This window comes from Triturus cristatus, chromosome 11, assembly GCF_964204655.1.
Source record: "Triturus cristatus chromosome 11, aTriCri1.1, whole genome shotgun sequence".
Classification (NCBI taxonomy): domain Eukaryota; kingdom Metazoa; phylum Chordata; class Amphibia; order Caudata; family Salamandridae; genus Triturus; species Triturus cristatus.
In genome coordinates this window covers 1,121,818,912-1,121,846,572 of record NC_140594.1, presented here as the reverse complement: position 1 = coordinate 1,121,846,572, position 27,661 = coordinate 1,121,818,912, and the positions used below count along the sequence as shown (strand labels likewise).

General features: G+C 46.8%; 1 protein-coding gene across 1 annotated transcript in view; it reads left to right on the top strand.

Moving 5' to 3' along the window:
* Positions 1-625: 625 nt before the first annotated feature.
* The window catches only part of PRSS56 (serine protease 56), a 63,174-nt gene continuing 36,138 nt past the window's right edge, over positions 626-27,661 (top strand). Inside the window, exons 1-5 of the mRNA XM_085634024.1 lie at positions 626-2,220; positions 11,910-12,071; positions 14,317-14,517; positions 17,578-17,631; positions 19,794-19,980. Coding sequence (XP_085490150.1) covers positions 2,112-2,220; positions 11,910-12,071; positions 14,317-14,517; positions 17,578-17,631; positions 19,794-19,980 — 713 coding nt within the window. The 5' untranslated portion in view covers positions 626-2,111. The remainder of the gene's footprint in view (positions 2,221-11,909; positions 12,072-14,316; positions 14,518-17,577; positions 17,632-19,793; positions 19,981-27,661) is intronic.

The following is a 27,661-nucleotide window of genomic DNA, read 5'->3' as shown; positions in this document are numbered from 1 at the left end:
GCCAAACCATTTCGTAACGAACCACTTTGAAGCAGCGTGCATGTGTGCGGGGCGTGCATTTTGGAAACAAGGGCCGCAATGTGTCCCGTTTTTCGCTCGACCCCTCCACCCAGGCCTGACTGACACCTCCCCGCAGCCTCTCTCCCGCCAAGCTCTTCGCAGCCTCTCGGATGCTCTCGCGGCCTCGTTTGTTCCGACGGTGTCTCTTTGCAGGACCAAAGTGATAGGAACTGACAATATTTTATTGGTCCGGATAAAAGCGTGGAATGGATGAAGGGAGCGCGCCGCCTCTGATCATTAGGACAGGGCTTTGATGGCCCGGCCTCTCCGGGCCCGGAGCACAAAGGCGCCATTCAGGGGAGGACGAGCCACCGGCGCATCCTCTCTCTGCGCCCACCCGGCCCACCTCAGCCCTTTAATGAACTGCCAACTCTCCCAATCACTGCCCGCTCGTCCCGCCGCCACCCGCCCCCCTGGCACGGCCGAGGCTGCATTAATGAATTCAAACAGTTGCTTTTCCGAAGCATGGGAAGCGCGCCCCGCCCCCCCCCCCCCCCCCCCCCGCCGCACTGTATATATGCACGCGGCGGCCTCCCGTCTTCATCATTGTCCGTCTGTCCATCTTCAGGGCGCGCGGAGGGCAGGGGAGAGACAGGCCTTCCAGGCGAGGACTGAGAGGACTGGAAGAGTGAGGGAGCGAGAGGACGCAGGACTAAGGGAGCGAGCGGACCCAGAAGTGAGGGAGCGAGAGGACTCAGGGAGCAGAGGACTCAGAAGTGAGGGAGGAGAGGACTCAGAACTGAGGGAATGGGAAGACAGGAGGACTCAGAGCTGAGGAAGTGAGAAGACTGAGGGAGCGAGAGGACTCAGAAGTGAGGGAGCGAGGACTCAGAAGTGAGGGAGCGAGAGGACTCAGGGAGCAGAGGACTCAGAAGTGAGGGAGGAGAGGACTCAGAACTGAGGGAATGGGAAGACAGGAGGACTCAGAGCTGAGGAAGTGAGAAGACTGAGGGAGCGAGAGGACTCAGAAGTGAGGGAGCGAGGACTCAGAAGTGAGGGAGCGAGAGGACTCAGGGAGCAGAGGACTCAGAAGTGAGGGAGCGAGAGGACTCAGAACTGAGGGAGCAAGAAGACAAGAGCACTCAGAACCGAGGGAGCCAGAGTATAAGAGGACTCAGAACTGAGGGAGCGAGAGAGAAAGAGTACTCAGACCTGAGGGAGCAAGAGGACCCAGGACTGAGGGAGCAAAGGACTCAGAAGTGAGGGAACGTGCAGACAGGAGAACTCAGAACTGAGGGAGTGACTGTACAAGAGGACTCAGAACTGAGGGAGCGACAGTACAAAGGACTCAGAACTGAGGGAGTGACAGTACAAGAGGACTCAGAACTAAGGGTCTGAGAGTATAGGACTCAGACCTGAAGGAGTGATAGTACAGGAGGACTAACAACTGAGGGAGCAAGAATACAAGCGGACTCGGACGTGAGGGAGAGAAAGGACAAAAGGATTGGGGACTGAGGGAGCAAGAGGACTCAGAACTGAGAGAGCTGAAGGACAACAAAACGCAGAACTGGAGTCAAAGGTTTGCTGAGTCAGAGAGCAAGAAAATAAACTGAGCGAAAGAGAGGATGACAAGAGCGAGGACTGAGTTGAGGGGAAGAACAAGAAGATAGATTGAGGGAACAAAACCAGACCAAGGTAAGACAAAAGCCCAAAAGGAAGTGAGAGAAGAATAAGCAAGAGGGAAGCCTTGATCTGGTGGTGAAATTGCCATTTGCAACACCAGGAGGTTTGTCTTCAAATAAGTTTCCTCCACTGGACCAAACAAACTGTGTGACCCTGAGCATACAACTTTATTGCAACATGTCAGGTGTCTCATCCACCAGTATATATAGCTGAACAATGGTATATTCCCAACATTGAGGAAAACGTAGTATAAAATAGGCATTTAACTGAACTAAAAGACGACACAATAGAGGAAAGAGGCACAGGAAAAAAGGAGCAAGCAGTGGGGTCGCAAAGGGGAGAAAATAGCCACAAAGTGTAAAAGAAGCCAGAAGCGCACGAGCACAGCCAGCTGTTTCCGGTAAAGACTTCCGCTCCGCCAGAAGACGATGGAGCCCTGGGGCTGGACTGTCCTCTGCCTCCTGCTGGCCGCAGGAAGAAGCCACAGCGCCCCCGTCGGCAAGGACCTGTACTACATGCCAGCCGGCACTCTAAGAGGTCAGTATGTCTCCATCCTACGCTGTACTGACGCGGGCCTTATGCAGCAGGTACTTTCTTTGCGTCTACCATTTGGTGCTACCAGCCTCTTGATTTTATCATGGCTTAATTAGCACGAGGCTCGCGGGTGTGTAAGCCTTCATCATTTTAAAGCGGAAGGTTTCTTTTTGGAAGCTACAGACCAGTGCTTAACTTGTAAAAACAAAAAAAACGTAAGTGCCAGGGCTCTCTTCACGAGGCCACTGCAGCTTGCAGTACTCGTTACCTCTGTCAGAGCTGCCAGTGACAGCACAAACACACTACTAATCATCACACTCTTAAAAGTGTGACAATTCCAGGCCCCAAAGCTATAAAAAGGACCTGGATGGTAGGTATTAGTCATGTATTATTGTGTATTGCCTTGATAAACAGCTGTTGAATTTATCTCTAATTTCGACAGATGCTGCCACCATGTGCAGATTGTCGTAAGTACTGGTGCTGAAAATTAAGTGCTGGTGCCGAGCACCGGAAACCACCGGCTCAAATTAAGCACTGCTACTGACCGTTTAAAACCGACTAAGTGGCCTATGTCACGAGGCGGGACCACTTAGCCCAGCCCTGACGTTTTATCTAACATCACCTTTCATGCTAAGTCTATATGTTACCATACTTAAAAACATGAAATACCGAGTCCCAGTTACAAAGAGCTGTTGGATAAAAAAGCCAGGACCAGTTGCAGATAGCAGGCTTGACATTAGAAGCTTGGCAGCCATTACTACCTGTTGTAAAGTGTGAGAGCCTATTCCTAAAAAGTGATGTTAAAACCACCTTGGCCGCTGCTCCTTGAAACCCCTCTTCCATCCTAGCTGCCCTTTCATCTTAAAGGCTCTGTGAGCTCCTGGTAATGTGTGGTATGTGTGTAAGAGGCGGGCAGACTGTCACAGCATGCCTTTACCTACAGACAGTACTGCAAAGTAGGGGGGATCCCGCCAGATCCCGGTTCCCGCAGCTATTTTGGGGACGGATCTGGCTGACCCAGGGAGACATGCTGAATTTGTCCTGGTGCGTGCCTGCCAAGTTTCCCAGGTCCATGCGTGACCTGCTGCTCCAGTTCATATTTTTTTCTTTGAATTGTGGGACCTGTGGTCCTGTTATATAATGCAATAAGCAAAACTACAAGTCCCAGAATTCAACAAAAAAACCCAGACTGGAGCAGCACATCACACATGGATCTTGGAAACTTGGCAGGGCTTCGGTTGTCATTTTTCGACACCAGGACGCAATTCTTCAGCATCCGCAGATATCTACATTCCATTCAGAGCAGCAACGTGCCGGCAGCAAGGGGACTTTCCTATTTAGTCTTCCAGCTGAGTCCAAAACAAAGGCTGCATTTGAAGGGCTGACAGCCCTCCTTTTGTTTGAGTGTAATACTGGAAAGAAACAAAGGTGCACAGCTTGATATCACTTCACAAGTACTTAAGAGAAACTGTGATTTGGAGGTGGGATTTTAACTTTGTTCAACTGCCTTTGTAAGAGATGTACTTGCACTGTAAGAATGCAAGATTTATCTGTCTATATGAGTACACTAATATTGATGTATACGCCACCTACAATTAAAAAAAATAATTATTTTATAGAGCTAATTATGTCAGTGTAGGGTGTCAGAGCTCTTTACATCACACACAAAGGCACAATAAGCATACACGTGTGTAACTCAATGCACAGGAAATGGTACATAAGACAATGAGGGTTATAACTTAAAAGAAGTAGGAATCAACATTTGTTTACTAGTAGGGGTGATATGTAAGAGTGAACAGTCAGTAGAAAAATAAAGTTATGATATAAAACTTAACACGGTTGTACTAATAAGACATTATTACTTCCCAAAGGAACTCTTCTTTGCAATCTTAGAATAACAACAGATCGAGATAAAAACAATGAACATCTAAAGCCATGATTTATAGTTTGCGTGCAGCTCCTTGACGCTGGTATATAGATCACTGTGCTATATTAGAAGGCTTGCAACTTATGAACTAGAAGTAACAAAATGATCTCAGTATCAAAAGCAGTGACCTACTTGCCTATATAGATAGATACAAATCTGAGATCTTCATCACCAGTAGCGGCACCCCCCCCCCTCTTCCTCCTCAGCGCCTTGAGACCCTCGCGGGTGAGTGGTGCGCTTTACAAATTCTGTGATTGATTGATGTCACACGATGTGCTTTGAAGCATGCACATTAACCCTTTATGCTACTTTATGAGTCGAAATTGTGACTGGGCTAAACTCATAACCCCCCAAAATCAGTGTTAACCTGTAGAGTTATCCTATCGGTATTATAACCCCCTCAAAATTGCTGGACACACAATGACATCTGCAGCAGGTGTCTTAACCCTGTTAAAATGCAGCTTCTTTGTCACCAATTAAGTAATCTAGAACATATTTACTTTCACATTCATCCTTGCTGCTAATTTCTGTAAAGCAGATTTTTATAATTTAAGTGTATAAATTGACCGTCCGGCTCTGCTTTTCAAGCTCCACCCCTCGTGACTCCACCCCCTTTCCTCGGCCACACCTGGACCCCCTTTTTATGGGTTCCATGAGTAAACCCAGTTCCAGCACTGCCTTCAAATGTAAAACATTAGGATTTCCTTTTTTTAAAAACAGCAGCTCTGTCCTTGGTGCCGCAGACCACCCGAGGGCCTTGTAGGCTTTGCTTGGAGCTACAGGACTACAGATGGAGGGTCCCCAAACCACAGCAGGAAACTTGGGGCTCTTCATAATCAAAACAGTGGACATGGTTTCCATTCCTCTAGCGTTACCGATTTGAGACACTTTTAGGTGCCACCTGAGTGTGGTGCACTAGTCCCATGCAAGGTTGGTTCATGCCAGCGCATCGTATTCTGGTTTGCATCTTGTCTTTCTTCAGAAGTATGGTGGTACTGCCATCCATTGATGAGTCAGAACCCTTTTAAGGTTCTGTTGGCAGTGCCCAGCTAAAAGCATGTCTTTTTGAGGCACTGCCCTGTTACAGTGCTGCTTTTCTTTAGCACAGCTCTGCCTTCCCTGAGCAATGCCCGGCTAAGACCCTGCCTTCCTTGGCACTACCCCGATGAAACTTTCCTTTTTTCAGGCACTGCCCTGTTAAGGGGTTGTCTTTATTTGACACTGTCCTGCTCAGGTGTGTCCTTCCCCTAAAACTTCCTGGCTAAGGCCCTGTCTTCCTTTCACAGTAATGTGCTTAGGTCCTGCCTCCCCTTGGCAGTGCCAGGGTATTGCCTTGCCTTCTTCTGGTAATTGCATGCCAGTCTCGTGCCTTGGTTGGGACTGTCCTCACATGACTCTTGGAGGCAGTTTTCCACCAAGGGACTGGCCACACTCACACATTTGCTCCTTTCAAGCCTACAAATAAGTGATTTCAGAATGTGCAAATGCAAGATTTGTGCACACGCACACACAATCTTACTTTAATTTTCAGAAACTTCTCTCTGACGTCTTGCCCCCGTGGAAGAGGTTGGAGATGTAGTCCTGCTAGTCGGGGGAATATGCAGATCCCTGCCCTGATGCAGGTTGTGAATGGAAAGAGAACATGTTCCACCAGCATTTGTGGGGCCGCAAGTGAAGGGCTTTCTCCACAGAGAGAAAGGTTTTTTTTCTATAGAGAGCACAAAATAAAAAAAAATGGGTTTGCAAAAATGGGCATGCATTTCATGTGAAGTTGTACAATACGTACCGGTGTGCATGCGGAAGTGACATCATATGTGCATGTGAATTCAGAAAAGTGTGGCAGAAGTGTTTCTTTACTGTGAGACTGGTGCAGTGTTCCAGGTGTGCCTTGGAAACCCTTGTGAAGTTAGGAATCCACTCTCATGCGAGGCTGGTAACCCGGGGGTGCATAGTTGCAACTTTGTCTGTGAATTGTTCTTATTGTATTTAGTTATGTATTTATATATATATTACTTTGCTCCTACTGTAGAAAAAGAAGAAAAAAGAAAAACACCTTTAACTCTCTCCTATGCACTACTCTCTCACTCTATGCCTCTCTCAATATATCCTCTAACTCCACTCTCTAACTCATCCCAAAACTCGTTCTACTACTATGATCTCCAAAATACACCCTTCTAGACTCTTCACCCCTCTATTCCTCCACGGCTCACTTGAAACCTCATTTTACGACTATGATCTTCCAAGCAACTCTATCTAAATCCTTCCCTCGTGTATCCCGCATTTGACGCATCTTACTACTATGATTTCCCTAATCCCTTTCTTGAGACTCTTCCCTCCCTTATCTCTGATTTTACTCTTCCCAAGCATCATCTTACTACTATGATCTCCCAAATAACACTTTCTAGACTCTTCAATCCTTCCATTATCCTAGTCAATCGCACTAAAGAATTGCTTGTCCACCGCTCAAATGAACATATATTTCCCTATACTAATCCACCACTAATCCTTTTTGGGTTCAGAAGTAGCATGCTACTTACCGAAAAGTGCTTTGACACCTAGTCAGGGGTAGTAAGCACCATATGAATGCAATTTCAATTACAAATATTGCACATTGGAGTACGTCAGGAAATCTACATATGTCGTTGACTTCTGGCGATATGTCTGAGAATCTTTGTGGATCGAGATTAGGGTTCAATGTGTGGTTTTCACGCATATCCGGGTAACAAGTAGTGTTCATTTACCACACCTCTGCGTTGTTTTCCCTTTCCAAGATGTCCACCTAGGGAGGAGGTCAGCCACAGGTGAAGCCTGCGGTAATCTGCTGCACGCTACTGTATTTTATCCCTCGTGGAAGTATCCACAGCTTGGAACTGGCTGGTGGAAGTGACAGCAATCAACCAATAAGGATTTATAAAGCGCGGCTAATCACCCAATAGGGTATTCAGGCCCTTGCAGGTCCCTAAGGCTTAATCCAATAGCCAGGTCTTTAGAGCCATTCGGAATTCCGGAAATGAGGTGATGGTGTGGAGGTGCGTGGGGAGGATGCTCCAGGTCTTTGCTACAATGCAGGAGAAGGAGCGTCCTCCACTTCTGCTTCGGTAGATGCGGGGAGTATGGGCAAGTGAAAGGGAGGTGGAGCGTAGTCTTCTCGACGGTTGGTGGAAGCTCAGGCGGGGGTTAATGTAGGCGGGTCCTTGGTTGTGTAGAGCCTTGTGTGCGTTGGTTAGCAGCTTGAATTGGCATCTCTTCTGTATGGGGAGCCAGTGGAGTTTCCTGAGGTGGGACGAGGAAAATACCACATCATGTGGTATCCAGGATTCCCTGTGGGATATTAAAACACCACAATATCTGGGGCTGCCTGAATACTCCTCGTCCCAGTGCTTTCTGCAGCTTGTAATGTTTGTGATGAGTAGGGCTAGGACTCTGAGTAATGAAGATTATCTGTACGTAATAGCTAATTATCCTCTTTTCTTATCTTCTGCCCTGAATTAATTGATTTTATTTTGCATTTTTCTATAGTGCATCAAGATTGAATGTGTCAGTGCACTTTATTTGTCACCACCAATTAGAGAAAGTCTCTGATGCAGTGAACAAGCAGCTGTATTGGAAATTGATATAGTCATACAAACTGAATGAATGAACACATATCTAGATGATGGACTCATAACACAGAGCAGGAGGGTGAACATTTGGTAACTCAAAGGGAAGAGGGTGCAGGGCTTGAGCCTTCTGAAACTGAGTGGAGAGATGGGTAGAGGGTAGGAGAAGAAACAAGAGATCTGAGAGGGCTGGAAGATTCATGTGGAGGTGGGAAATAGGGAAGTAGCGAGAGGAGAGGCACTGAGGGTTGGGGCTCCTCATGGTTACCGCAATTAGGTTGACAATAAGATGCATAAAATTAGACTTAAGATGAGTCTGAGTAGAGTGAGGCAGACATTTATTTTGTAAGTCAAGTTGGCAGTTTACTCAATCCAGCAGGAGGGAGAAGGGTTGGCTTTACGAGGTAAAAGTATAATGAGGGGAAAGGACCAGTGGCGGCTCGCAGAGGGAGTGCTGCGGGGCGGTGGGGCGGGGGAGGGGCAGGGCCGGGGGGTAGTGGACTCGGACATACAACAGAACGGAGTAAAGTAAGTAAATAAATAAATAAAACGATTTACCTTGCGCTCGCTGCATCGCCAACTCGGCGATGCAGCGAGCCTAAGGTAAATACTTTTATTTATTTATTTACTTACTTTACTCCGTTCCGTCATATGTCCGAGTCCACTAACCCCCATCTTGCCCCTCCCCCACCCAACCCCACCACCTCGCAGCACTCTCTTGGTGAGCCGCCACTGGAAAGGACCATATACCGCAAGATCATGGGAACACCAAGGAGAAAGTGAAAAGTCAGGAATTATTTCTAAGGTTGTGAGTTTTAAAAGCAGAGTCAATAGAGGTGGAGCTGAAAGAGACACGTCTTGAGCTGTTTCCTAGAAAGAAGCAGGTCCTTAGCATATCTGGGGCAGTATTACACAAAGTACCCCAGGGGCACACTGGGCATTTGCACCCGCTTTGAGCACCCCTGGGGCACTTTGGTATTACAGATGGGGCTGCAGTCGTTTGTGAGGCCCCTTCTGTAAAATCAACAGCGGTATTACAGCAGAAAGTGCAGGCGCTATCTTCAGGGGGCGTTCCCTCATTTGCATGGGGTTGTACCCCATGCAAATGAGGGAATACCTTTGCCTTTCAGCCTGCTCCCTATTACAGATGCGGGTGCAGAGGCAAAGAAGATGTCAGGAGGAGCACTGACAGTGCACCACCTTGACTGTGGCGCACTGTCAGTGTGCCCCCTGAGACCAGCCTTCTGGAGGAGAAAAGGGGGTCCCATGGACCCACTCAGACATCCCCTTGCATGTGGGTGCAGTCACTGACTGCACCTGCCTCCAAAGGGATCTCTAATCCCCTTTAAAAGTGTAGGCAGGTTGCGGCCTGCACTGTGAAAACACGGAGCATCTTTAAAGCAGCTGGTCCATTTTTCACAGGAATGCGCTGCCCCGGGGCAGCACGAGTTCGCAGCTGCCCTAGGGGCAGCATATTCACCATCCTGTGGCTCACTTTCCTTCATTGCGCGGAGCGCACTATTTTAAAGGATAGCCCATGCATAATGGATAGCGCTGCATGCATAATGCTGCCCCATGTGTCTTGGTGGTTGGACCAGCTCCTGAGAAAGCCCCCTTAGCAGGCCAACAGTGGGGGGAATGTTTGGATTCCAGCGGCAAACATCTGGCCATGTTAGAGCCACATGGCACAAAGCATTAATGTTTCAAAGAGCAGGAAGCTGTCAATAAATAACACATAGGGGCATATTTACGAGAAAATGTCAGAACTCAGAGCTGCGCCAAATTTGGCAGCGCTCCTACATTTTCCAAACGCAGGAATGCGCCGTGTTCACAAGAATACGGTGCCCACCTGTGTCTTACCTAGCACTGGCACTACATTTAGCTGCCTAGCGCCAACGCAGGCACCCTTGCACCATAGTGCAAGAGGGCCTGGGTTGGAGGAGTGATTGTTTATGTGCAGTAAGGTGTCCATTCCTGCGCACAAACAATCCCTAATGGTTATGTGTTACTTCTATGTGTGCTGCAGAATGCATCACACATAGAAGTGGTAAATCATCATTATTGATTTTTTATGTGCAGGAAGGGACACCTTTCTGTAAATAAACAAGAATTAATGGCATTTTGCTATTTCTAGTTGTGCTGCAGAATGCAGCACACATAGAAAAAGTAAAAACAAGGAGAAATAAAAGTATTTCTCCTAGTTTCACCATTCTAATGCCTGCTAGTGCATGACGTTAGTTTTTGGCGCTACCACAGATTTACCCTTCCTTGTAAATTTGGGGCAGCATCAAAAGCAATGGGTGTTGCGGTGGAACGCCCATAGCAACACCCATTGCACGTCCCTTTCACGTTAAGTGATGCGTGTAAAGGGGCCATATTTACAAGGTGGTGTAAAGCCATAAAAAGTGGTAGTAAAGTTTAGGACTCCTAAACTGAGAAAAATCCTAATTTTAAGACTTTCGGTATTCACTGAAGACATTTACGAGTCCTAAAGTTTGGACTCCTAACTTCTGTGAATACCGAAGTGTGTAAGTGTCTTCTGTGAATACCAAAATGAGTAAGTGGCTTCTGTGAATACGAAAATGGTAGTAAGTTTAGGATTTTGTCTTAAGTTAGTTCTGTGAATCGGGCCCTCTGAGCTGTCAATCAATCTATCTGAATGTATTCGTCATCAATCTGCTTACAGTTGGGTTTGGGTGTCATGTGTTCAGCTATGTGCCTTGTGGTTCGGTATACTAGCTGAACATAGCAATAACATCTCAAGAAAGCACCCCTTCTCTGCAAGCCCTATGTCCCAGCCTTGGAATTAACACTGAAATTGTGTTTTTTTCTGGTGGTGCTCATGCACTACAATTGTATCTGGCCTGCGCATGCTATTTGTTCAGCGAAAAACCAGGAATATAGAATTATGGAAGTTGTAGATAGGTTTTCCATTATGCTGTCTTCATCTTGTGTCAGTTCGGTAATTTTGCATTATGCTTGTTATGCGAAATCCCTCAAAACACCTCTATCACACCAAGTGGTATATGTATGTGCCGTTCACAGCACAAATTTGGACTGAGTTCATAGCAACAATGCAAACAACCAATACACAAGTGGGGGCTATTTGCAGTGCTTGTGTTTTTTGCACTATTATTTGTCGCAGAAAATACATCCCCGCGTTCTAAAGGGACACAGGGATGCACTTCTCAGTAAAATATAGCTGCAAATTCCAGTTTTGTATTGCATGTATTTGCAAACAATTTAATATGAAATGTCATGTAATTACACAAGTGCAAATCACTCACATTTTGCACACCCCTGCTTGTAGTGTGGTAGGGCTTGCCAGTGAAGTAGTTGGGTTGCCATGGATACTAGCCCATGCAAGAAGATGGGCCTGTCTACTGGCAGTTTGGTGTGAAACACATCCATAATTTGGGCAGTAAGGGGCCCTCACATCCCTGGGCCCAGAAGGCACTTAAGGGGCTTTGCCGTGCTAGATTATTCACCCTTGGCCCAGGCTGAAGCCAGGCACAATATGGTCTACAGGGCATTGTGAATTTGCCTGGCAAACTAGAACAGGTATGGTTTGGGCAGTGAATCACAAGTTTTACACAAGACTGCTACTTCCTTTGCACAGTCGTCCAGCTTACCTCATACTACTGTCCTCTTCTTATTCCACATAGCCAGGTCCACACCTGTCTCCTCTTTCACTAATAATTCCCTTCAAGGATACTGGGTGGATGGCATGGCACTGTACAGACTTAGAAACAGTGCTTAATTTGAGCTGGTGGTTTCCGGTGCTTGGCACCAACACTACTTAATTTTCAACACTGACACTTATGACAGGCTACCACATGGTGGCGCTGTTTGTCTAATTTTGAGGTGAGCACAACAATGGAGAGTTTAATAATTCAACATATATTAAAAATAATAATACCTACCAACAACCTCACATATATAGCTTTGGGTTGCCTGGAATAGATTGAATTGTCACACTTGTAGGAGTGTGATGTTTGGTAGTTGTTGTGTTGGTACTGTCGTTGGCAGCGCTGGCAGGGGCACTGAGTGGTGCAAGCTGCAATGGCCTAATGAGAAGGGCCCTGGCACTTACATATTTGCAAATTAAGCACTGCCCAGAAAGCATTCCATGATGACCCCTGACCTGCCTTTCTTGTTATTTACAGCAGTGTCCAGCAGAGGGACCGTGGTGCTGGAGGTGGCTCTGAAGCGTGCCCTTGAGGCCCTGCAGGGGGCGCTGGCTGAACGCAACCGGTTGCTTATGGATTGCAAAGGCTGTGTCTCCTGTCTCTTCCAAGACTGCGGTAACCAGGCTGAGGAGTGTGAGCGTAAGTTCATCTAACATTAGCCCCTAAACGTCCATACCGCCCACATCCATGTAGGATGTACGGGGCGACTGAGAAAGGAACTTAGTGGGGGTTATGTTTTACTGCTATTTGTTCTAACTGGATTTTGTCAACTTTCACATTGGGTATAGAATTTGCATAATAACTTAACTTAGTTATTCCGCTAATATAGGGTTTTCTCCCTTCTCGAGCAAGAAAATGCCTGGTGTAGTCTATGCTGTGCCCAGCACCAGATGTGTGTGTGCAGATAGGAGTGGAAATAAAGAGAGAATCCACTGTGCCATGCTGACCATGCAAGGACCAGGCTTAATGGCCAGGCTATTCAAGGGAGAAGAGAGAGACCAGCAACATGGGTGGAACTGATAGAAGATGAGGAAAGTATTTATTAAGGATGTTTATAAAGTGTTGGAGGTCAGTCCAGAATTATCTAGTTGCACCAGAGATTTTAACCAGAAAGGCAATGGTTGCCTTGGAGTAGAGCAGTGGAAGGGTGGTACGTGGTTGCAAGACTTGGAGATGGTTCCCTCGACCACCACATCAGTTTTGGTAACGAAAGAGTGACCAGAATCTATAGGGCTCTCTGATTCCTTACTCTCATAGCAGTAACTTGAGGCACTTATTGGTTAGGAGACCAGTCAGAGTTCTAGATTAACCGCGAAATCTCCGGCTAAGACCATTAATGCCTCGATGGTTCCCTTTGGTCCAGAGGAATGCATGGTTAAGGAATGCAATGATGTGAGTCTGGTCTGCTGCTTTGGTTTCCAGATGGAAGTGCATTTTGTTATCATGGTTCACCAGTCAGAGCTCCAGGAGACATTGTCTGAGTATGAGTGACAGTACACAGGTAGAGGGCCACCTGGTTGAGAACACCACGGGCTCATTGGCCCTGCCTGTTGCAGAGAGTGATTTAGACTTGTTAAAGCTAGGAGTCCAAGAAGGGTGAACCAGATGGTGCTGTAGCTACCTTAAGCTATTATACTACGGGTACCCTAGTCGCGGGTTAAGCACCACTGATGAACTGAGAGACACAGAGCGGTGCATTAATTACACTTTGAACCTCTGGACCCAACCCTTCTGGGTTGACTAGTTGTTCAACAGACTCATTGAGAGTAGGTCTGTAGGAAGTGTCTTCTCACTAGCAGCAGGTGAGCACTCTTGGTGGACCGTTGCATGTTTTTATCACTCTCACAGGTCTGCAGCACGCTGGGACGGGTTTGCCTTGTTGGGTCCTCCCTAATAAAGTATTTTTACTCCTGGGAGTGCAGGCAGGGATTATGGAGATTTACACATGGGACCGCAGACAGGGATTATGGTGAGGTATTCATGAGAGCGCAGACAGGGGTTATGGAGATTACTAATGAGAGTGCAGACAAGGATTATGGAGGTTTACTCATGAGAGCACAGGCAGGGATTATGGAGAGTTACTCATGAGAGTGTAAACAGGGATTATGGAGATTTACTCATGAGAGTGCAGACAGGGATTATGGAGATTTACACATGGGAGTGTAGACAGGTATTATGGTGAGGTATTCATGAGAGTGCAGAGTGCAGATGCCAACTACTATTGCAAGTAGGCATTATGCCCAAGCATGTGCCCTAGAACTGCATTTGAGTGAGAGAAATGTTTTTGTCAATCTGTCAGCTTTACACCCCTCAGTGAACTTCACTGAAGAATCTGGGCCAGAATTGACCCATAAAATCCGGGAAATGAAATAATTCAACAAAGACGAATCTCTAGTGGCCTGAGTAGGACGTTATGTCTGTTTCAAGAAGCATTCTGTAAACTGGGCATGTTTAGTTAGAGGGATTGTTTGTTAAATGTAATTTATTTCTTTGTAAACAAAGTGCAGATGTTGAATAATGTCAGAATAAAGCTGGAAAATTACTGTATAATTCAGATATGTGTGCTAATGCACAAACAGGAGAAAATGGGTATTTTCACCATTACTGTTCAAAATATGAACTGAACAGAAATAGCTCTTGCTTCCCAGTTTGCCCATGCTGTCACCAGCAGCTTGTATTCTCTTGTACTATTCATACATCTCTAGAAGCACCCCAATTCCGTTTCGTCCTGGTTGCTCTTTGCAGAGTGCGTGATTGTGCCGCTGTTTATTGTGTGGCTATTTCCTCTCACTATCACTATAAAATAGCACAAGAGTTTTATGAATGATACTTGTACCCAAAACTCACAGGTATTAATATGGTTTTCCAACCTCCTTTTTTCTAGCTCTTGATCCTACCCATACCTCAGAGCCCAGCTGTGCTGTGATCCTGGAATCCCAAAATGTACCAGACCAGTCCAAAAGAAACTGGGCCCTGAGCAAGGCGTGCTCCTACTACCAGCGGTTCTGCCCGAAAGGGAGCGCTGCTGCAGGAACCTGCCTCCAGGTGATGGCCGGCCAATGCAACCTCAGGCTGCAGGAGTGTAGTAGGTGCTTTCACTTCACCTTAGCTTGTTTAGGTTTGGTGGTTGTTTGTCTGTAGTTCTGGGCACACAAATGCTGTCTAAGAGGATCCACATGGACTCAGCGTGGTCTTGAGATATCTTCGAACCTCTCGTAGGTTACTATCGGCCAGATGCATCAAAGGGTTTTGCCCATTCTGTGTCTATGGGAAAATGTGTTCATGCATATGGCCTTATGAGTAGTGGTAAAGATTGATCCAATCTTTCCATCCATCACAATTTTGTGGCCTACATGAACCGCAGTGGCCGGCACAGCTATGCAATTGCAAAGTGCCCAAACCCACTGTATCGTAGGGGCTCAAACTTCACCTCACCAATAGGTATGAAACCTATTTGTGCTTGTGTTTACTCTCATAAAAAGCTGAGGTCTAGCAGCTCAGCTGGGATATGCCATTTTACGTATGGAGAAACTGATTTTTACCTGGATGGTTCCCTTCTAAAATAAAGCAAATAGCTAAAACAATGGAATAGAATGCTGTTCAGAGTAATTAGCAGTGGTTACAGTGAATATATCCTTTTCCATCCATCACACTTTTCTTGGTTAGCCACCAAAAACACACGTAGCTGTCAAGTGCCTTTCTGTTTTGAGGCTCACATTGAGTTCATTATATTTTATTTTATCCAACAGAACTCTGGGACGTGTAGTCTGACACCTATAATCAAGTAGTAGCTGTCGTATGGGGGCTATAAACGAATCGTATGTGCTAGACCAAATCTTACATCCAATCCGGCTCAATGCAGCTTTGAAGAGCTCTCATGCGGTAGACCACATGTTATACCACAGCAGGCTTGGTACAGCTATGGAGAGATTTTATGAGCTAAACCACAAGTTACACTCAATCATGCTAATTGCAGCTATTTAGCGATCTCATACTACAGGGCTCACCTTTTCCCCAATCAGGCTCAGTGTAGCTATCTAGAGATCACGTGTTACACTACAACTTTTACCCGAATAGGCTCAGTGTAGCTAAGAAAAGATCTTGGGTGCTACACCACAATTCATGCCCAATCAGTCTTATTGTAGCTAAGATGAGATCTCAAGTGCTACACCACAATTTATACCCTGTCCGGCTCAGTGCAGCTATCAAAAAGTCACATGCCCTACACCACAACCTTTACTCAATAAGTCTCAATATAACCAATAAGAGATCACATGTGCTACACCACGACTTATACCCTATCAGGCTCAGTGTAGCTAAGAAGAGATCTCATATGCTGCACTACAATTTATACCAAATAAGGCTTAAGGTAGCTAAGAAGAGATCTCATGTGATACACCACAACTGATACCCAATCTCATAGTGTAGCTAAGAAGAGATCTCATGTGCTACACCACAACTTATACTCAATTATTTAGTGTAGCTAAGAAGAGATCTCATGTGCTACACCACAACTTATACCCAATCATGCTTAAGGTAGCTAAGAAGAGATCTCATGTGATACACCACAACTGATACCCAATCATATAGTGTAGCTAAGAAGAGATCTCATGTGTTACACCACAACTTATACTCAATTATTTAGTGTAGCTAAGAAGAGATCTCATGTGCTACACCACAACTTATACCCAATCATGCTTAAGGTAGCTAAGAAGAGATCTCATGTGATACACCACAACTGATACCCAATCATATAGTGTAGCTAAGAAGAGATCTCATGTGCTACACCACAACTTATACTCAATTATTTAGTGTAGCTAAGAAGAGATCTCATGTGCTACACCACAATTTATACCCAATCAGGTTTAAGGTAGCTAAGAAGAGATCTCATGTGATACACCACAACTAATACCCAATCATATAGTGTAGCTAGGAAGAGATCTCATGTGCTACACCACAACTTATACTCAATTATTTAGTGTAGCTAAGAAGAGGTCTCATGTGCTACATAACATATACTCGATTATTTAGTGTAGCTAAGAAGAGATCTCATGTGCTACATCACAACTTATACTCAATTATTTAGTGTAGCTAAGAAGAGATCTCATGTGCTACACCACAATTTATACTCAATTATTTAGTGTAGCTAAGAAGAGATCTCATGTGCTACACCACAACTTATACCCAATCAGGCTTAAGGTAGCTAAGAAGAGATCTAATGAGACACACCACAACTGATACCCAATCATATAGTGTAGCTAAGAAGAGATCTCATGTGCTACACCACAACTTATACTCAATTATTTAGTGTAGCTAAGAAGAGATCTCATGTGCTACACCACAACTTATACCCAGTCCGGCTCAGTGTAGCTCTCAAGATATCACATGCCCTACCCGACAATTTATACCCACCTAGGCTCAGTGTAGCTCAGGTGAGATCTTATGTGCTACACCACAACTTACATCTAACCAGGCTCAGTGTAGTTATGAACAGATCTCATGTGCTAAGGCACATCTTACACCCAATTAAGCTTAATGTGATAGGAGTGTATTCCCAGGTGCATATTTTCCCTGTTAGGTGTATCAGAGGTTGTTTTCCTGTCAGGTGTTGAGTGTATCTAAATGACCACTTTGTTACATTCACTCCTCTGGGTAGAATAGTGTGTAATTGGATCTGTGTAGTTCCTAGAGTATATGGACCTCTGTGGCAACTGCTCAATCCGTATTACAAGAGTTGCCCCTTGACTCTGGCACCACACAAACTGGGCACCTATGTAGGCCCACGCACTGCCAAGGACCTGCTAAGCAGGGTTTGACTTTGGACGCAAATGAGTTTGGTCTGTCAAGGTTTTCTCTTGAGGGGTGTTGTGGGGTTGAAACTAAAATGCACTTCACACTTAGATAATATAAAATCAATGGATTGCCAAGGCTGTGTTAATAATTATAAAAGTAAACAACTATGATTCTATTTAAGAAAATCAAGGTAGTAGATCTAACACAACTGCTCCATAGTTTTCCCACTCTACGTTTGGTGTTCTATGGGTTGTGTAAAAGAGATGTTTCTTGGGGTTCTGACAGCCAGTGCGCTGTGTGGGCCTCTGCTTGTCCAGGACTCACTGTGTGCTCTTCTACATCTCCCTCACAGAGCTCAAGCAGGACATGGACTACTTGAGCACAGCCCCGGAGGATGAACCTGCAGGTGAGCCCCACACATTCCATCTGTGCATGGGGAGTCTGAATGGAGTGCCAGGAGTGGGGGGGGGGAGCCATGCAGAGGGCCTGATCCTGCCTGAGGCCAGGGTCTGCTGTGATGTCATCTAGACCTGACTGCGTGGTCTGCTGATGTCAGCAATAGTGATAGTACAGAGGAGAGAACTCAGGAGGGAAGGAAAGGGCTGAAAAGATAACTGTTTTGATACAAGGACTCAAATAGGACAAGGGAGGGGGTTCAGAGCATGGTGCAGACACATAGCCAGAGAGAGAGAGAAGAGAAGAGAAGTAGACATGTTGAAAAAGAAGATTAGTAAACACACTGAATCAAATATAGAAAAGGAAAAGATAGAGAGAAAGATGGAGGGAGAGACAAGGGGGAAACTTAAAGAGAGAAAGAGAGGTATAGACAGACAAGGAGGGGTAGGTGGATAGAGAGAGGTTGAAAGAGAGAGAGAGAGGGGCATAGAAAAAAAATAGGCATCATGAAAATGATGATAGAGCCAGAGAAAGAGAAAGAAGGAGAAGCTTTATATGTTCTCACTTTGTAAGGACTGTTAAGAGGAAGAAAGTATTCAGAGATAATGCTTAGATTTCTTACCAGTAACCCTCATTACCCATCACTGAAGGGAGCGAGGGGGTCCGTAAGTTTGTAAGAACTGTGAAGAGGAAGCCCCAGACCAGGATTGAAGAATACTGGTTAGTAATCTAAGCAACTGTGACAGGAGTTGAACAGAGTAGATGCACAGGTTAATTAAATGGAGTCAAAGTAAGTTAAAGTCTTGAAGTGTAACAGGGTAGAGTATAGTAAAGCATGGTCGCCACGGTCACCTTGGGTTAAATTGGGGTTAGATAAGTAGGTAAAAGGCTTAGAAAGACAAAGTCGGGGGACAGACATAGACAGTGACGTCAATGCACCAAAATGCTTGGGGTAGCGGAAGTGACTTCACATGCGCCTTGACCGTCACTTTTACGCACACATACATATGCTTATACATACAAACGCATTCACACATACAGACACACTCACACATAAACACACACTGCCTACACATGCACATAAATTCACACACTCTCTCTTACATAAACACACTGGGCCCGATTCACAGAACTAACTTGAGACAAAATCCTAAACTTACTACCATTTTGGTATTCACAGAAGGCACTTACTCATTTTGGTATTCACAGAAGGCACTTACTCATTTTGGTATTCACAGAAGGCACTTACTTATTTCGGTATTCACAGAAGTTAGTAGTCCTAACTTTAGGACTCCTAAATGCCTTCTGTGAATACCGAAAGTCTTAAAGTTAGAATTTTTCTCAGTTTAGGAGTAGTAAAGTTAGGACTACTAACTTCTGTGAATACCGAAATAAGTAAGTGCCTTCTGTGAATACCAAAATGAGTAAGTCCCTTCTGTGAATACAGAAATGGTAGTAAGTTTAAGATTTTGTCTTAAGTTTGTTCTGTGAATCGGGCCCACTGTCACCAGCAAGCACGCACATAATATACATATATTTAAAAGCATTTTTTTACTCACCTCAGCTGCCAGGGAAAGTCATATTCCAGCTATTTGTACTGAATGTTTTGTTAAACTAATGGCAAAGAATGTAATATTATTCGCTATTAGTATAATACAAAATTGACAAACAGTAAAGAGAGTGAAGCTCCCACTGATGTCCATAAGGATGAGCTGCTGCTGTTCCTGCCACTGCTGATGCTAGGGGCAAAGGCAGTGCCAGGGGTCACAAGAGGCATGTCAATGGTCACAGCAACGACCCCTGGCACTCCCTAAATGATGTCCACGGACATAGAGAGGGTAAGATTCAGAGCAGAGAAGCCTTGTGTGGGTGGAAGTGAGAGCAGACATCCTTATTAGAAGTGAGGTTGAACAGACTTGTTGTGGGAGGAAGTGAGGGTGCACAGAGAGGGTGGAAGAGAAACCGGGCAGGCTTACAATTGGTGGAAGTTAGAATGGACACACATGTGTTGGCACTTTTTCTGTGTTTGATGTGTCAAAATACTCAGGAATTACTGAAAGTCATTAATGAAAAGCAGAAATTAATGAAATGTTGGGGAGAATGAAAGACATTAGCCTTGCATGCTGTGCAACACATATGATTCTAGCTGTTTTATTTCCCTCCTCTCCGCAGGTAGCTGTGGTCGACGACTCGCTCCTGCCAATGCAACGGCTGTGAAGGGCAGGATCGTGGGCGGCACAGCAGCGGGCCCTGGGGCATGGCCCTGGCTGGTGTCTGTCCGCTTAAATGGGGAACTGATGTGCGGTGGCGTGTTGGTGGGCCAGACATGGGTGCTGACGGCTGCGCACTGCTTCTCAGGGTGAGGTCAACGGTGGCCATTTTGAACTGTGTTAAATTCTGGTACCTGTACTGCAGACTAACTGATTAATCATTTTAATCAGATTTACTTTCTTATGCATACTACCCCTCCTGGGGTATATGCCATTAACCAGGACTCTCCAGCCATATCTGTCATGGGCTTTTCTTTCAATCTGACTCCAGGTGCAACCCATCTTCTTTGCAGTCAGCCCTGGTGTAACAGTTCGTATTTAATGTGACGAGATGCAGATGCACACATTTATCAATATTGGTCATGTTAGCACTTGGCACTATGTTTCTACCCTCATTATATGGCCACCAGGCACTATGTGCCTGCACTAGGCCTGGGCGGAGTTCATGGAGTTACACTGCAAAGTGACCCAAAAACTCCACCGTGCTACGCGGAGTTCGGCAAGCGGCGTAGTGCGTTAGGTTACTCCGTTTGCATTGGTTTGTAGTGCCGGGTGTTTGTCCTGCGCTGTAAAATTGGCTCAAACTGCACAATCCACAGCACAAGAGGGCGCTGCTTCTTTCTGCCGCTCAAGTAGAAGCTTGAATCGAGCAGCAGCTTCCTCAACGCGAACGGAAGTTTCCTCAACGCAAGCAGTAGTGACCATCTGCCAGGAGGTGATCTGGAGTAAAGTTTTCCTCGCTCGCGCTCACTAACTTATCGTTGCAGAATTATACAGAACTCCGCGTGCTCCGCGGAGTTCAGAGTGGGGAAAACTCTGTCAAGTCTGCAAATGGAGCAGAGTTCCCCACCCAGGCCTAGTCTTCACCAGGACATGGCCCCCGGGCAACAATGGCAATATTTGGTTGCCTTAATTCTACACATTTCAACACCTGATATGCAGGATTAAGGGTTCCAGGCTTGGTGTGGAACACACCTAATGGCAGGAATATCGAATTAAGAATTATTTCACGTCGATTCCAGCCTCCATTACACATTATGGTACAACGCGCGCACGTAAGTTAGCAAGCTTGGCTTAATTTGGAGTTATAGAAGTCTAAGGATTTGAAGTCACTTGATTGGAGTAAATGATTCAGAGACACCAATCAACAAACTCCAGATACTCGCTGTCAACGTCACCAATGTCACCAGAATCTGCTCTACTATGAATGAGCTATGGCTGTGGTGCAAGTGCACAAGTGAGTTCATTCTCAGAACCACCCACTGCAAACAATGTTAGCAAATATCTGGTTTACAGTCCTACACATTACTATGTGCCTGTTTGGGAGACTAGGGATTTCCCATAATTCTGCATCTCCACTGAACCACTGCTGCCATCTCAGTGATGACAGCAAACTAGGTTTGTATAAATAAAACAGCACAAAATAGGCTAAAACTGATTATTACAGCCGTCTCGCCTATCGGAACTCCTTGTGCAGTATAGTGAGTACAGTGCGTTGTCCTGTGCTACCCTCTGGAGGATTTTATGAGAACTCCATGTAGCTATGCGGATGTCCGACCAAAGTTAAATGGAGTCTTGCTGAAAAGAGAGCAAACTTCCACGTTTCTCCGCGGGGGGTGGGGCCCGGGGTTGGGCTGAGCTATAGGGCACAACCTTTGACCTCACGGAAGTGACGTCACAGAACGTGATGTCATCAGCAATTATAGGGCCCTAAGGAAGCCACTGGACAGCAAAGGAGTTTTAAACCCATGATAAGGCAATATACAACAATTCTTTTAACACCAGTGTGCAAAAACATGACGCACTGCAGCGCTAAGATGCTGTCCTTAACGACTTCTATTACACAAATCCGCAGCTTATTTGCCACTAGCCATCCCTGCATCAGATCTCTCCCATTTGGCATAAAATCACAAACACTGAAGGAGGACAGGCATCAGAGATGCTAGTAGGGAACCCAGAGCAGCCCTGGCAATTTTGACGGACCAGCCCCCCTGCTGCTTTTGTTACTGGGGGCCGATATAGCAGCACCGGTGCAAAAACCGACCCCCAGTAGCAAAAATTGCCCTCTCCACTGCAAAATCAGCCCCCACCCTTCCAGCCTCCCGGGGGGGAAAAGCCTGATGCCCGCTACGGCCAGTCCGGCCCTGGTTGCTAGGCAATCCTGCCAAGGTCAGAACTGTGGGCCACTGGACTTTTAACCCAGACAATGGCCCTAGCAGTATTTGTTTTAACTTCTTCTATAGAAGCCTTTACATTAAAGCATGGAAGTATAATATTCGTAAACACCTAATACAAAAAGCAAAAGCGAAAGGTATATATTTTTTTAAATTGCAGTTACCGATTGGTTAAATCACTGAGAGAGTGTGAAAGTGCCCATTCACAATTGATTTGAAACCACTGTTAAACCATCTAACTGGCGCTACTTTTGTAAGGTTGTGGGGCACTCAGGTCACTAAAGGGCTGCTTTCCCCCCACCAAGGATTTTCCAGGACACCGTTGTGTATAAGTAGAATAAACTTTATTCCTATAGAAAGGAAGAGCGCCGGGAAAACGGACCTCGCGGCAGATCGCGGGTCCTCACGCGTTCTTGCGCGCTTCTTCATCACGCAGCGCTCGAGAACTAGAGCGCAACACTACATATCTCCCTTCTTTTCCAAACACAAACAAAAGTCTTACTGTGTCCCAGATAGTTCGGCTACTCTCTAGTTCATTGTCCCGGAAGCGGCTGGGTCGTACCACCGCTCTGCCTGCTCTGGTGCGCCTTACCGGAGTGTGGCCTTCCTCTGGGGTACCTCCCTCCGCCGGGCTTCCTGCTTGGCTTCTCGGCGTGCTCGGTTCTTCCCTCCTCGGGGTTCTGCTCTCTTCTCTGCTCGGTCCCACGAATTCTGGGGTCATTTGCTCCTCCTGCGCCTCACTGCTCTCTTCACCATTTCTTCCTTCCTCCACAGACGTACTGTTACCTTCACCTTCCCTGGCGCTTGCTCTTGTGTCGTTCCTTCGGTCTCCTCCTGGGGCCAACCCACGATTCGGTTGCACTTGGTCATACGATCTTGCGACCACACATTCCCATCTCTGAGCAAAGCCGCTCTGTCGTACACTTCCTTCACTTGTAGGGGAGGGCTGTACTTGCTGTCTCCCTTCTTTTTCTTCAGGGTGGTGGTCTTCACTCTCCTCCTTTGGTTATAATACTCAGTATATATTTTCTGGGCCTTCTCCAGGTTATGCTGTACCACCGCCGGAGACCACTTGCTGGTTATTGTCTTCTCTCTCCACACTACATTGTCTTTGGTGAAAGGGTGTCGTCCCCTCAGGATTTGGAAAGGACTATACCCCGTGCCTGTAGGGGTGATACGGTATGCCCATATCATATTCTGCACCTCTTTCTCCCAGTCCTTGCCCATCATGATGGCTGCTTGGATGGATCCCATGATGACTCGATTAAATCGTTCCACTTGTCCATTACTCGACGGGTGATACACGGACGTGTGTTGCACCTTGATTCCGTTCCTCTCCGCATACTTGTACCATTTGTCTGAAGTGAATTGTGGTCCATTATCGCTCAAAATGATCCTTGGGATTCCTTCCCTGAGGAATACTGATGTCACGAACTTGATCACCGTTTCTGTATCCATCGCTTCTCGTATGTGTATCTCAGGCCATTTGGAATACTTGTCCACAAGGACGCACAGGTATTGGGGCGTCCCTTGGCTGTCCAATACCGGTCCTAGAATGTCTATCGCAACTTCTTCCCACGGATCCTTCGGTAACTGGAATCTCCCCAGTTCCGGCCTTAGTGGGTTTAGTGTCTTATCTGCTCTCTGGCATTGGTCGCATTCCCTGACATGCCGCTCTACCTGTACGTCCATTCCAGGCCACCAGTACATGTGTTTCACTCTCATCTTCGTTTTCACTATTCCCAAGTGTCCTTCATGCAGCAGCCCAACCAGGCGGGATACCAGCGCAACCAGGGGGATGACTCTCTCTCCTCTATACAGGAAGATACCTTCGTCTCCCACTGACAGCTCCTCTCTGACTTCATAGAACTTCCTGAGCACCTCCCTCAGCCGTCTTTTCTCCGGCCAACCGCGAACTATGTGGTCCTTGACCTCCCTTCTGTCATGGTCGCCTTCGTATGCTTCGGTCCATTCTTGTCTACTTATGACCCTTTCGATGTCCTCCATCACTGCCACCATCTCTTCCTCTTCTGCTGCTGGGTCGGGGGCTTCCTCCATCACCGCCGCTCTGCTTAAATAATCTGCGACCTTGTTCAGTGTCCCCGGTATATATTCCACGTCATATCGGTATTCCAGCAACTTTAGTGTCATCTTGGCTATGCACGGCGTGGCGCTGGCATGTCCACTGGAGGTAAGCACCTTGACCAACGGCTTGTGATCCGTCTTGAGTGTGAACCTCGTGCCCCATAGAAATTGGCGGAACCTTCCCATGGCCCATACTACCGCTAGCATTTCCTTCTTGATCACGCTATATTTCTGTTCCGTTGGTGATAGTGATCTGGATGCAAAACAGAGGGTCTCCGTCGTCCCTCCTTTTCTCTCTTGCATGAGGACTGCTCCCAATCCTTTTTCACTGGCGTCCGTTGTCAGTATGGATTTTTCTTGCGGATCGTATCCTTGGAGGGGCACAGCTTGGCTGATGTCGCGCTTCAACTCTTCGAATTCCTTTTGTGCTTCTTCTGCCCACCTGAACGTCGACTTGTCCCGTATTAATTGTCGAAGATGGTGTGTTTTGGAGGCAAAGTGTTGCACGAATTTGCTGTAATATTCCGCCATCCCTAGGAATGATCTTACTTCTTTGTTGGACGGCGCCTCGGCGTTGCAGATGGCTTTCACGTTTGCTCGCTTGGGTGTAATGCCTTGTCCCCCTATTTCATGTCCCAAGTAAGTGACGGACGTCATCCCTAGGCGGCACTTCTCCCATTCTGCTGTCAAGCCCTTGGTTTCCAACACTTGAAGCACTTTGTCTAATTTCCTGTCGTGGTCTTCCCTGTCAGACCCCATCACCAGTATGTCATCTTGGAAATATTGGATGCCCTCCATGTCCTTAAAGAGGCGATGCATTAATTTTTGGAATACCGCAGCTGCAGAAGCCAGCCCAAACGGCATCCTGCGGAATTGATAATATCCAAAGGGTGTTATGAAGGAAGTCAATTTCCTGCTGGCAGGGTGTAGATCAATCTGGTGATACGCGGAAGTGAGGTCGATGGTGGAAAACCACCTTATCCCCTTTGTTTTTGACAACATCTCTTCAATGCGCGGCAACGGGAATTTCTCTACTACCACACACTTGTTGAGTTCGCGAAGGTCCACACACAAGCGAACTTTACCGTTGGGTTTGGTGGCTACTACCAAGGGGGCTAGCCATTCCGAGCTGTCAATGGGTTCAATTATACCATTTTCTTCCAGTCTCCGAAGTTCTATCTGCACCGCTTCTTTGATGGCCAGCGGGATGTTGCGTACCTTGTGCGAGACTGGTATCGAATTTTCCTTAAGTACTATTTTGTGGGTGAATTTCTCTAGTTTTACCACATTCCCTCCAAAGACTTTAAGAAATTTGCATTTCATTTCGTCTAGGTCCGGCCAGCTCCCTTGCGCTGTCAGTAGTACTTGCGTTTAGTCCAACTTGATCCCGAGGTCACCTTGGTCCATCCATCCTAGAACGGATGGGCCTCTTTCCGCCACATACAACTTGCACTCCGCACATCTACCTTTGAATTCGAAGTTCAACTTCCTATATCCCACCATGGGAATGGGTTCGCCTGTGTATGACACTGGCCGTATGTCTGGTGGTTCTAGTTTTGATCCTAGGGTGGGCTCGAAGTCTTCCTTCCACACTGCTCTTTGCACTATGGTGTACGGCGATCCCGAGTCTGCTACGATCTTGATTTGCACGCCGCCTATTCGCATGTCGCACAGTGGTTTGCGGGATCGCTTATGCCCAACACTTAATACTGGTTCGTCGACGCACAATATCTCGTCTTCCTCCTCTTGTTCACCCTCTTCTTCCGGTTGTTCGTGCATCACATATTTCATCATTTGTTTCTTCGGTTTCCGGCGGCACACTTTTTCATAGTGCCCCATGACCCCACAAAACGTGCATTTTGCCCGGAAAGCTGGGCATCGTTTGTCTTGCGCAAAGTGCGTTGAACTCCCACACCTGTAGCATCCTGCGCTGGCCTCTCCGCTCGGCTTCCATGACTGTCCCGGTTTCCCTTTCCATTTGTTCTGTCCTTTCCCTTCGGGCAGCATGGTTTTGCCCCGACCCTGCGGTCCTGCGTCATCCACCTTGTTCACCATGGTGCGCTGACTGGTCTCCCTTTTGGCCGCTTCTGCGCACCTTTTCGACATCTCCGCCTTTTTCACTAAGGCTATTACCTCCTTCAGCGACGCTTCACTGTTCGCCCACAATTTGTCTTGTACATTTTTGTTGGTGGTGTGCATGACTATCTGGTCTTTTATGAACTCCTCAGTTAGGGCTCCGTACTTGCACGTTATCGCCAACTTCCTCAGCGCCGACACATAGTCGTCCATGGATTCGCCAGGTTCTTGCTTTCTTTGCTGGAAATTATACCTGTCAATGGAGACACTTACTGCGGGTCGGTAGTGGGTGTCGAGGTCTTCTATTGCATGTTGGAAAACATCAGTGTCTGCGTCCGGTCTGACTGAAGGTACTAGGGTCTGATAGACTCGTATCCCTTCTGGGCCCAAGTTGTGCAGAAGGATCCTTTTCTTTCGCGCACTGGAAAAAGCCTCCCCATTTTCATCTTCTAGCGCTTCAATGTAATTTTTTGAAGTACTCCCTCCAATCTTCCCATTTCATTTGAGGTTCCCCTGGTCTCGGTAGAAACGGGATTGGATTCGTCAGTGAGGCTGCTTGCGCGCTCATTTTGGTGCCTCCTTCCGGCGCTGCCCATGGGCCTCTCGGGCTGCCTGGCGTGTCCGCGCTCTCACCTTGCGGTCGGTCTTGCTGTTGGGGATCTTCCGCCCCCCTGTCCCTGCGCGCCGCTGCGTCCGCCAGGGTCCCTCTTGGGTTCGACAGGCCTTCTCCGTCTTGTTCTTACTGGTATCTTTTTTCTTGGAGCGCCTTACGTCTTGCCGCTGCCTCTGCCACGCTCTCCCTTTATTCTGCTCCCTGGAGGTGTTTTATCCTCCTGCGGTCCTCTCTGGAGTCCTTCCTGTCCTTCACCTTGCCACGTGGTGTGTCTGTGCTCCGGTTCCCCTCTGCTAGTCACCTTCCTGCATGCAGGTCCCAGCCTCGTCGCCACTGTAAGGTTGTGGGGCACTCAGGTCACTAAGGATTTTCCAGGACACCGTTGTGTATAAGTAGAATAAACTTTATTCCTATAGAAAGGAAGAGCGCCGGGAAAACGGACCTCGCGGCAGATCGCGGGTCTTCGCGCATGCGCAGTCGCTCGTCCTCACGCGTTCTCGCGCGCTGCGTCATCACGCAGCGCTCGAGAACTAGAGCGCAACACTACAACTTTTAAAGGTGGAATAATTTTAGCTTTTGACTTTCCTCTTAAAGGACACATGAGAGCATGCAAATACAGGATGTAGCCTTACGGCTAGAGCGGTCGACTTCGAAGCTGGGGAACCGGGTTTGAGTCTCGGCTACGACGCTCAACATCCTGTGATTCTGGGCAAATCACTTAATCTTCCTGTGCCTAAGAAAAATGAATGTCTCCTTGTGTAATGAAACTGGTGCTATGTAAAGTGCTCTGATACCCAATTTCTCGGGTCTGGTTTGCGCTAT